The following is a 12,473-nucleotide window of genomic DNA, read 5'->3' as shown; positions in this document are numbered from 1 at the left end:
TACTCTGAAGTAAATGGAATTACAGTACTTTGTGACAGGGCACACCTGATTTAAATTGTGATGATGTTAAACACAGATTTACACATATTTGAGGAATGTGGAACTTAGTCAAGAGAGCTGTTTAAAAGGATTTGAACAAGAAAATTCAACACAAAGCCTCAACATTGTACAAAAGAACTTCTGAAACTTTATTGTGAATTTTAAAGTACATTTAGAAAGGATCTCATCCTTCATATCATTAATTAAAAATAAATTTAAAGAAATCCACATACTAGTAGTTTGAGCAAAGTTCAGTACAGACTTTTTGAAGTCACAATATATACATTGCATGAGAGTGCAATAAGCTTCCAATTACATTAGGTATATATTTCTAAAATAAAGAGCTTTGATTTGACATGTGTGAGAGGCATACTGTTTACAATGAAAACATTTTACAAAATATAGCAAAGGAAAAATGGAATTTAATACATATTGAATGTACAACTACTTTATATTTTTTAGGTAATTCTTTACTCAAAGCGTACAAAAGTCCATTTTTAAAGGACACCTGTTCATTTGCACTGTCCAATACTGATTAGAAATTATAAAGATTCATTACTATACATATCAGTGAATTCTTATTCAACTCCATAGCCACTACAATGAAGAAAATATTACAGAACCATTGACAGCATCTTCTTCTCTCCTAAACTATGCATAGATAAATACATAGCAATGGTGCCTATTTCTACAATAAAAGTGAAACATTTCACCTGATTTTTGCAACTATTCTTTGCATAAATATAATGCGTTGTATATATATATATATATATATTAGTTTATTTAACAATCAACTGATTGCTTATTTTAACACTCAGTAACATACAGAAGCACATACACTGCTATCCTTAAATATTTTCCACTCTGTAGTGGCTCATAAGGTTCAAAAAATCAACACTGTAAATTTGTAATTCTCAATCTGGGGAAAGAATATCCCTCAGATGGACTGGTACTACTTATACAAATTAAACCGTATTATGAATCCATAGTGTCCACCTCCGAAATACATAACAGGAGTAATATAGTATACTGTGGCTACTAACTACTGCATAATCATTATATAGGAAATCGTCACACCAACTGTTTTACACTTATGATTACTCATTACATTATATCACACACAGACCAAAACTTTCCCAACAGATGGATCTCCTTTTCTACAGTTTTTCATGTTTTAGAGAAAAATCATCACACAGTGACAATGTTATGTCTGGGGAAGTATGCAAAATGTGTTTCCTTTTTCAGGACAAAAGAGTAAGAAGTAAACTACTAATTATTTTACAATCAGGATGTAGAATTAAATCTTTAAAGAGAAAGTCGAGTTCAGCACTGCAATTAAAGAAATTACGTACTGGGGGTGTGGGACTGTCACTCAAAACTGTGTGAAAAGCACACCAGAAAATTAGTTAGCCAATAATGAATTAAAAGTTGCACTTCCCTTTCAAATGGAGCACAGTAGGGTTATGTGATTTGTGTCCAACCACTCTGCAATGTGTTATGAACAGCTCAAAGTATTTGCAAAGGACAAGACAGCTTTGCATTCATTATTGCCGAATAAAAGGAATATGCTGAAATGTGTAATGACCGATGGTGGATTTTTAACAACCACCAAGGATGTCTGGGGCATTCACATTTGCAGAAGAGAGCACATTTTTCCTTTTCAGGGTGGACAAAAGCCCATCCTCCATGGATTTGCAAAAAACCACCCTACATGGATTTGCTTACCTACTTTCAGCCAAAGTTAAAATCAAGTTTCTTGCACCAAAGAGCTTTACTGCCTTTCCAGTATAGCTGTCTCTTCTATGGAGAAAAAAAGTACTCTCTGCAAAACACTACCTGTAGCACTGATCACTTGGAGGGCAGACATTGCAGTTCAGATGCAAACAACTTTGCACTACTCACCCTGGAACCCCTCTTTGCTTTTTCCTGCTAAATGTAGTAGACTAGGCTTTCAGCTGTGATCCCTGTTATCAGCAGGAAGAAATACCAATAATTTTGCAGATCCACATGACGTTTTTCACTTTTGCTATCCACTAAGCCACCAGAAACTTCACGGTGACAAGCTATAAAAAAAAATGCACCACAATTTTTCCTAATATCCATGCAAGAAGAGCACAGCAAGCCCACTGACTTCAGTCATGCTACGCTTGCCTGTCCACCACATGCAACAGCACAAAGGTGAGACTGAACTGCCTCGGGAACCTGACGGGAACAGAAACAAGAAATCCCTGGCATGGCTCCTGGAGATGAGACAGGTTTAATGGCATGCTGACAGCCTGTACTTTTAAGATTTTCTCTTAAAATAACAAGTATAGAAAACCAAACCAAACCAAAAACCCCAAAACAACAACAACAACAACAAAAACAAAAAAAAAACCCAAACCAAACCAAACCAAAAAAAAAACCAAAAAAATAAACCAAAAAAAAAACAAAACCAAAACAAAACCAAAAAAGACTTCAAAAACCAGAAGCTTTACCAGTCAGAAACCTGCCCAGCTTTACTGTATTTCAGTGTCACTTTAGGTTAAAAAGAAATCTTTTAGCTTACATTATGTGGCATATTTTTTCTCTATTTCTGTTTTAAATACACAAAATAGCCCACCCCTTTCTTTGATATCTTCAAAGAGAATAATAACTGAAGCCTTCCAGGATCCTTGACAGCTTAAGTATACAGTAGGAATAGTTGACAATTACATTAGCTTTTCCCAGTGTGCAGAAAGGATGGCTAATGGAATTAATGAATCGTTTGCTGTTCCACTAGTCAAAAGTCTAAATAACAACATGACCTTCAGTCAATGCTGCTGAAGAAACATTTCCTTAAACAATTCACAATCAGTGAGAGATGACCTCAGATTGCAACTGTATGTGATTTCTCTGCTTTCTGCTTTAATTTACTCTTTCTTGTGTAGACCTACATAAAGTTTAACTGTTTGCACCAGTTGCTATTTTCCCTAATGACTGTTTATAGCAAACAGGGAGGAAAAGTACCATGATTTAAAGGTTAAGTCAGCTACTATGAACACAACATCAAGCTAAAATTTCCATGAAGCCAAAAAAATGCTCCCAAGTTTCTATTTTTCTTAGAGAGGTAATAAAAAAATGTTTATTGTATATTAAGTTCCTTTTCAAATAAAATAGAGTTTTAAAAATAAAGATGAATAATTATCTTCTTCCTTCTCCTTGTTTCTATTTCATGTAAAATCCACTGCCACCAGTGGTGGGATTTTTGGTTTAAACCAGTGTGAAAAGAAATCAAGCATCTGTTAACAAAATGCTATGTTTCCAACTGCTTGTGTTTCATAGTGCTAAACATTTTATTAAAAAACATTAATATCCCATAAGAATTCAGGGCTAGGACTGCTGTTGTTGTTTTGAAATAGTATTTATCAGAGGGATAGTGGGAGTTCATTAACATCAGATCAGCTCATGAATGCTGACAAAACAATTTTAAGTTCTAAAGCTGAAAACAGTATTCCTAACAGAAACTGTATTCCTTAATTAACTTTGAAGAGAAGGGTTGGACTAACCCTACATTTTTAATCTTTTTTAGGATTTAGTTTAGCAGGATAAGAGGTTATAGTGGAGTAAAAAATGATTTAGTACAGTGCCTACAATCCACTGATGCTTAATATAGTTGATCATCAAAATACTTAAAATGATAGTATTAAGTGATTTATGCAGTTAATGACATGAATGTTTATGACAGCCTCAGCCTCACAGTTGCATCTGCTTGACTTTCACCCACTTTATTTGAAGACATGCATGTGTAAAGATCAGTAGCAATTGCCAATTTGCCTGATGTACCACATCAGGATACAAAAACTGCTACAGATTTTCCCCCTCAGGTGCAATTTTGTCATACTCCATTAATCCTTTCAATCCTCCCCCAATCCTGTGGACTTGTTATTTAGTAATCCCTGATTGTTGTGGTGAAGGAACATTAGAAAGTCCCTGCTGTCTGCAAGGCAGAAAATTACAATGGTCGTCTATTAAATTTGGCTCTCACAGTGCCCCCTTGGATCAAGCCTGCTTGTCACAAACACAACCAGTGGCCATAATGTCAGGACAAATTCTCACCGATTTCCAAAATATCAATTTTAAACTAATTTTGTGTCTCGCAATGTCACCTCTTCAGCACCCAAAGGCTGTATTTTTAAGGAGGGAGAGAAAAATCTTAAATCAACACATCACATAGGGTAGCTTCATTCACTTATGCATGTCAGGTTTTCAGTTTTCAACTCCCAACCGGGAACTCTCCCACATGATTGCAACCCATTGTGCAACTGAACAACTTGGCTTTCTTCCACTTGAGACAGTTAAAGAGAGATTACTGAGAGCATTCCTTTCCAGGGCTGCTCCTGTTAAATACAGCATTCTGTGTAAACACCAGCGTTTTTCTTTTTAATTCAGCATTTTTACACTGCAAAGTAATCTATCTGCCTGGATCTTCTCTCTCTCTCTCATATGCACACAACTGCAGGATTTCTATCTCTGATCACGTATATCCCTATCATATTTTTCCCATACAGACAGAAGTCAAATTTATCTACTTTTTAGGAAAAACAAAAAAAGTAAAAAAACCCAGCCTTTCATCAGCTTGATTAATTTAAAGCTGTAAACCTTGGTTTAATTCCACTGACATGAAAAAGTAAAAGTACAAGCTCCCAGTCAGGATTTGTGATTGATTATCTAGTGAAGCCTTTAAACAAAAGCTTGTTTGCTCATTAGTTGCACTAAGGTCTTTAGTGACATATACAACCTTAACCTTTAATTAAGAAAAAAATGACTAAATATTTAGATATTTTAATTCTGAAAGAGGAAATAAATAAGCAAATAAATAAATTTAAAAAAAAAACACAAACAAACAAAACCAAACAGCCAAAGCTTTACAATCAACCACAAAACAGAGGAAAATTTAAAATAAAGCTCTTCTTAGGTAACTGAGATATTTATTGTTGTAGCATTTTATTTCTCAGATCTGACCTGTCTTTTGGAAGCACTGTACTGCCACTACTATCTCATCCTTCAGAAATTCAGCAAGATCTTATCCTTTCTACAGTAACAGTAACCACGAGTGTGATTACATGATCTACATGCTCGCAACCCATCACTTATGTACCTCAGCATACTGCTGCATAAATCACTCTACTCAGCCATGGGTACAGTGTATCCTGCCCCCAGACCACTGAGATAGTTTCGTTTGTTTTGATGTACACTGCAGAAGGGATCACATTTAAGCTCGAAAAGACTACTAAAGCCTAACCCAAACAACACACCAAAAGAAAAAGTAAAATAATATTGCACAGCTACTTTTAAAAATAGCTGAGATTTTTCTGTTGAATTTCAACACTTATAATACCATCAGAAGTCATCTACAGTAGTACTAGCTTTGTCTCCTTGCAACATTGTTGAAAACAGCAGGATACTCTTGTGGTAAAACACTTAAAAGTCTCAACGAATTTGGTTTAAGAAATCTTAATGCATAGTGAGCAATGATATACATTCAATATCTGACAGACCGATAAGTGAATGAAGTGAAAAAGTGAAAAAGAAGGTTTAGGTGTCTAATTCTGACCTTCACATCTCTTCAAAGGTCATACCAGTATAGTAGCAGATACCATGGACTGAAAAACCTGTCACACCAGTCTGCACTGCTGCCTACATTAGCCCAAAGGACACTGACACACGGACTTTGCCTGTAGAGATGCTCAGGACAGGCCTTCTCACAGCACAGGCAGAACCCAGCCATGCCACAACCAACAGTACAAGCCAAACTGGTGGCAAGGAGTTTATCTTCTAGCACAGAGCAACAGTTCTACACACCTATACATGGAAATTGCACCTGACAGCTCACTCTCAGTATCAGCACGGTGTTTCCCCGACTGAAATCCTGCAAATATCTGCCCAGATCCCACAGGACCAAAGGTTCACATAGTTGCAATGCTGAGGACATCCAGAAACAAATAGTAAAATGCATCTAACAAAAATGGAATCAGAAATATCTATTTGGAGGAGCCTCATGATCTCTTCCAGTTAGAAACTCTCTCCAGCCATATTGCTGATGCCTTAGTGACGTCCCTATGTGTTTTCACTCTCATTTAGACTGTAAGCAACAGGGATTCAGCCAGGGAACTGCTTGCTAAGGAGGAACCTGGGAGTTACAAACTGTTCTTCTCATCTTCCTTCTATCATGCTTTTGTTTAAAGGCATTCCTACAGAATATATTAATTCACCTTTGGTGTATATATGCCACAGGTCTCAGTGGGAGAAGCTTCACATTGATTTGGACTGCAATTGCACTGGATTTTAAGATGGTTCATTGTAACATTTGGCTTCTGTTTTTATTCTGTAAAATAAATCTTCAAATATCATTAAATTAGTTCTTCAGGTGTTTTTATAAACAGAGCTTGTCCAGTACTGTATGAGGACTTGTTTAGCATCTCAACTGGACAGCACAAAGTACTTTTGGGTTATTCACAACAGAAATTATGTTTGTCTTCATAAAAACTGTTGAAAATTACTTTAAATTTCCTTCTGAGACTCTTTAGCTATTAAATACATACCAGCGCATGTTCATTAGACAACATGAATAATGTACCTTTGGCCACCATCATGTCTTCTCTCTGAAGCAGAATCCTCAGTATTTCAATAGGTACATGTAATCCTGTACATACAAGCACATGTATATATCTGTTCTCATATTTATACATGCACATTCACAGTCACAAGACAACATGATTGGCTTCATATTCTCCTTTTTTGAATTATTTAGGCCCAACTAAACTAATGGAGCCCAAATAACTAGAAAATCTACACCAGCCCATCAACCTGAATTAATAGAACTAACTGGCCAAAATTAAATTAAATAATTAGCACTAAAGTAAGCAGCTAAAAGATATTATTCACTATTACACACTAAAAGAATGACTTTAAGATGGTGACACATATGAAACCTCATCAAAGAGGCCAGTTCATGGAGTTTCTCCTTGCACAAAACAGCATCTACTTCTTAAAGTTTTAAGAGAGTGGCTGATGCCTAGCTCTTTTTGTTGTGGTGTTGGGTTGGTTTTTTTTTTTCTAGATTAGTGACTGCCATCACTAATGTTTCCATTTAAAATATTCTAACCTCCAGATTAAATCACATTTCAAGTTAAATAGCAGACAACATCCTTAGAATTCTGTGATCTTTATGAGTTCAACATGAGGCAAAAGTGTAGGTTTTTCAAAAGCACTTAGTATAAAATGCAAAATTCCCAGAGATTTTAATGCAAATCTTTTGCTAACCCTAAACTGTTCAGATAAAAATTTTATCCTCAATGAAGTTAGGATTCAGTTATGCTGTGCACAAAGCCAGTACAGTACAGCTATTTTTAAATAAAATGCTACACATAGTCAAGTTTTTCAAAAACAAACCCAAGCAGATAAGGCTATCACCATTACCTTAGGAAGTGAAAGCATAATTGTAAAATAATAATGATCATCTTCAAACAAAGAAAGGGAAAGTATAATCGGAAGCATTTTAATATTCACCTTCAACAAGAGGAAGATGTTAATTTCCAGCTGTTTCCATTTTTAATTGATGATTTTTTCTGTGATGTGTGAAAGCCAGCCAATTTTCTTCAGAAAAGTGCTTCTATTCACTTAACTCGGTAAGAACTAGATGCTTCTTATTGGTCTACTGCACCACGGGGATGGGATAAAATATGAAAGCAAGGATTTCTTTATTCTAGCTAGGAAAATTAACTGTTAAGCTCAGTGGGGGCAGAAACAAAGGTGGCATTTAGATATAACTAATTTAGTATCTAACCAAAGCAGAACCCTCTTGGAGAAGAGAGAGACCAAGGGAATGCGAAATTGTACATGAATTATTTCTGAGTCAATTCCTATAAAAGCAGAACTTTCTTTTATGCTCAAATGGATTACATACTTCCTTTCATAATATGCATATTGTTCACATTTTTTAAAGATAATATGATGAACAACTACTGCTAAGAAAGAAAGAATACTCTTTCTTTTTCTTTTTTTTTTCAATACATTAAAGTGCAAAGGTCATCTGGAGACATGGCCTAGACTGCTTTTAAAAACACAGATTGTGGGACAGATCCTCAGCTGATATGAAATAGTTCTGTTAAGTTTATTGTTCAATTAGAATGCAATGTAACTATGATTACAGATTGCTTACATTACCATATGTTAATAAAACAGCAAACATGACTTGCAAATTTTCTTCTTTGCTTTGTTTTGGCTCCTTTTAATTGCTTGGATTTTCTTTAATTGTAAAGAGTGCATTTTGAGTGGATAAATTCTCACTTGTGCTGTCAGACCAGGCTAATCATTCCCTACTTAGCTACATTTCTAAAGACCTAAGATTTTGCTTGAAAAGGGCTTAGAAGCAATTGATTTGTGTTCATTAATCCATAAGCATTTGATTTCAAATCAGATTGCCAGCAGACATAACCTCTCTGCATTGCTACAACAGAGACTTGATTTGATTAATCAAACAGCTCTGATTCACTGGATTGTCTACAGAACAGTTTTCCCTGACAATACTATGCAAATAGCTGCTGATGTGGTACTGGCATCCCAGATTTCTGAAACTGCTATGTTTTCCTCCATATAGACATCAACACTTTATATCTTATTCCTTTTTTTTCTTCTATATAAGCACTTCTGCGTAGGATGTACATAGTTTTTAATCCATGTTCTACCATTTGCTTCAAAAATAATCATCACCTATAAGATTTTATTTCTCAGTTTACCCTTTACTGAAAGAGTAATATTGATATTTCTGTATTCTAAAACACTTAAAATTATATAAACAATTTTATACATATATATATACTTCTATGTACCACTACCATATATACACTACTATAGTACCACTATAAATAATTTAATTTTTTTTTAGGAGCTATGCAGCAATATATCTCATGTAAGTATTTTTGCCTGTTCTGTTTGAAAGAGCTGTCATTGATACAGAATTAAGTGCATTGGTCTAGGGAACAGGAAATTCTTCTAATTAAAAATTCCAAACCCAAATATGCTAATTAGGTCTACATATTTAATACTGACTGTTGATAAAACAGCACGAGCCAGTAACATGCAAATGATGTATGATTCACTTCCTAACAGATAATGGTTACTCCACAGGAGTAATTGTTCATTCTCCTGGGAAATAACGCAAAGGTGAAAAAAAAATAGGCCTGCTGTCAGGGTAAGAAGGAAAAGTAAGAATACTTTTGCTACATTTGGTTAGGTAGGAAGAAAGTAAGAAGAAAAGCCAAACTGCCCCAAAGAAGCAGAAAAGCTAAGCCTGTAACATCAGCAAAAAAAGCAGGGGGGGGGCACAAAACTTTAATCAATAGATTTGTAAAAAGTGACAGTTCCCAAGCCCCAGAAGAAAAAACTTCATGGATTCAAAGTTCAAGAAGAATCATGGACAGAAGGCTTTAGGGGAAGCAATTAAAACTGTGAAGGAAGCAAGTACCTACTTTTTTCCATTGGTGCCTTATATATTGCAGTTCCCAAGTGTGGGCTGATGTCATCAACTGGTTCACCCTGCTGGTTGACCCCGAAGAGTGTTATGTAACTACCCACTGATAAAGACCCATCTGAACCTACCAAGAGTTTTGCTTTTCAGGAAAACATATTCTTAATTAAAATGGTCAGTTCTTCAGTATGCTGTCAAATAAATACATTAGCTCAGAATAAGCAAAAAAACCTCAGCCATCCTATCCTGACTCTGCCAAAGTGCAGATTGGTTAGATTACGTTATTTCTCATCTTCCGTTTGAAACAATCTGTTTCTTCTTATGATTCAGAGAACTGAAGGATGGACCTTCTGGTATGATTTTAGTCTAAACCCACCATATTGTTTTGGTAAGCTTCTTAGCAAGTACTTCTGTATATTAAACTGAGTATTGTCAGTATTCCTGTGAGATAAATTAGCTTACAAGCATTTAGTGAACAGGCAGCCTCCCCTCATTCAACATGTGATAAAATGATAACTAGATCACTCATGGGTTTACTGGCAATGTATTTATGTTTCATAATTCATATGTTTTAAAATGAAAAATACGTATGTTAGTGCTTGCATCAGTTACCTGTTTATGATTTGTGCTAGATTTTTCTTACTGAAGTTTTATGTATTTACAGCATTTTGAACCACAGTGTGTCTATTCAATGGTAATCGCTTAAAGAATTACAGAACAATTGGTGATTTCGATTCAGATTTTTGGCAGAACTTGAAGTCTCAGTACAAGTGGAAAAAAAATCATTTGTTTGAGAAATAAAAAGTGCAACTCTTTTCATTATTACACTGGCAGAAATATGAGCAATTTTCACAAAGAAAAGAAATCAAAATGTGAGGAAAAAAGTTTTGAGAAAGAGGTTCAAGACCCTCTTCACAACTCAAGAAGTAGCAAGCCTTCCTACATTAGCAATCTTGATTCAAAACTGGGATGTGGTCAAAAGTGAAACTTCTTTTAGAATTTCAGCTACTCTCAACTGGAGTTTTTCCCAGTATGCAGATTAGGATAATACCCTGCCTGTGTAAAAAGAAATGACCACAACTCCAAACAGCAGGAGTGCTGAAGTCAAAACAGTATTGCTTGACAGAACTGAATAAGCAAGTCTGAATCCTGCACTTACTTATTTTTGTTTTTCTTAACAGGAGAGATGTGCCCCATCATACACTTGTATTCATTCCAAGCATCTATCACCTGAGTTTTTGTATGATGTTATATTGCTTGAGGATGATTCTCACAGCCTGAGCTTAAAAGAAGAAGTTTCGACTCAATTGAAATGCAAAGATAAAATACTGCATTCCTCTCCCAGCTGAACTTTTATTTAATGTGCCAGATTAAGAAGCTTGCTCTACATTACTGGATCAGAGTCAACACAGTTTGTCCAAGAAACTCAGAAATAAGGGGGAAACAGTTCTTAATCAGGCAAAATTCTCAATAAAATAAATGGGCACTTTGCCTGAGTACATTCTGCAGAATTTAAAATCATTATGTTTGCCTCATCTGAGTCCGAAAAAGTGGACTGCTGCATTTATATCTAAATTTTGGGACAGCTAACTCAATACAGAAGAGAGTAAAAACAAACTTCTTCCTTCCTGATGTCAGTTTTTATCACGCTTTAATCAACTAGGAATCCCCTGAAGAAAATTCACACAGCAAGTTGGAACAGCATAATCTGAAGCTCCAGTGGGTTTGGATTAAGTACAAGGCATTTTACCAGTGTGTTAAACTACTTAAAAATATCACAGACCCGTGGACTAGAAATATGATTATTTTGTCCCCCGTGATTAGAAAATAGCATCTATTTTATAACTGTACAAGTTCCTGTTATGGGCACAGACCATCATAACAATACTCAGAAGTATTTATTTTCTTAAAACAGTGGATGTATTCTGATTTGCATATTCAACCGTTTTCAGTTGAATATGCCTCAGTCTTTTTCTGCTAATTTCATGCTGTTCTGCTGTTCTAAAGATGTTAGACACTAAAACCTGAAACTCAATTTACATAGCTTGGAAATTTTTTTCGAGAAATGTTTATCTTTAGACAATACTGAAAAAATGTTATCTATATGCATAAATAGCTCAAAAGTGGGCCATGACAGGGAGTGTCTATGTAGTGTCAGAGATTATTTCAATGTGCTTAAAACTACTCCTGGCATATCACCCTTGCGTAATTCAAGAATTCAGAGTTGCATTTTTGTTACACAGCTATAGTAGAGCTATGCTTATAAAAGCAGCAGCTTGGCACCTCAGAGGTTAAACTGATAATTGTGAGAAGGGACTGAGCTTCAGCTTCCATAATTCTTGCCATTCCAAGTGAAATACTGCTTCTTGTTTAAACCCAGCTATTACTGAAGCAGCTGCAAGAGAAGGATAGGTGCCATAGGACAGAAAAAAGTGTTAGAGATCTTTGCATCTCCTTCAGCGTGTTTGTGGAAGGAAGAAAGAGGGATTATCACACAAATATGAGGAGACAGTTTCAACTCTTGATTACAAGCAAAACCATCAGGGAAACAGTTGTGATTTCACAAGTACAAAATTAATGAATATGAAACAAGAGTTGGGTTCAGATAGCCTTTACTTAGAGTAAGTAGAGTTACATGCAGCCCTAACCTAAAAAAATAAAATAAAATAACTCGGGAGCAAATTATATTAGCACCTTTTTGGCCTTTGTCCATGACTATAAAATGGCATTAATATAAATGTGACTCAGACTTGAGATCCCTGGTCACTATTGTAGCCAAGAGCCTAAGTGTATGAAATCTCCTTGGCTCTGCTAAAGCACTAGTGCTAAATTCTGGGAAATGATAACACTGATTCATCTCAAAACAGTCTATATATAACAGCAAGACTAGGCACACATAAAATTATGCACTATCTTGCCCCAAGGTTAGCAACATATTCCTAGT

The 12,473-nt window shown here is 35.4% G+C and overlaps 1 protein-coding gene across 8 annotated transcripts in view; it reads right to left on the bottom strand.

Annotated features, from left to right (window-relative positions):
- PCDH9 (protocadherin 9) overlaps positions 1-12,473 on the bottom strand; it is a 669,079-nt gene that overhangs the window by 639,690 nt on the left and 16,916 nt on the right. Inside the window, exon 2 of one of the 8 annotated variants that reach the window (XM_041487648.1) lies at positions 10,341-10,356. The exons of the other annotated variants lie outside the window; for them this stretch is intronic. Within the exon in view, the coding sequence (XP_041343582.1) occupies positions 10,341-10,356 (16 nt within the window). The remainder of the gene's footprint in view (positions 1-10,340; positions 10,357-12,473) is intronic. 8 annotated transcript variants of the gene reach the window in all.

This window comes from Pyrgilauda ruficollis, unplaced genomic scaffold (genome assembly GCF_017590135.1).
Source record: "Pyrgilauda ruficollis isolate IOZ18807 unplaced genomic scaffold, ASM1759013v1 scaffold82, whole genome shotgun sequence".
NCBI classification, from domain to species: Eukaryota; Metazoa; Chordata; class Aves; order Passeriformes; family Passeridae; genus Pyrgilauda; species Pyrgilauda ruficollis.
The sequence above is the reverse complement of the archived record's forward strand: the minus strand, read 5'-3'. Positions and strand labels throughout refer to the sequence as shown.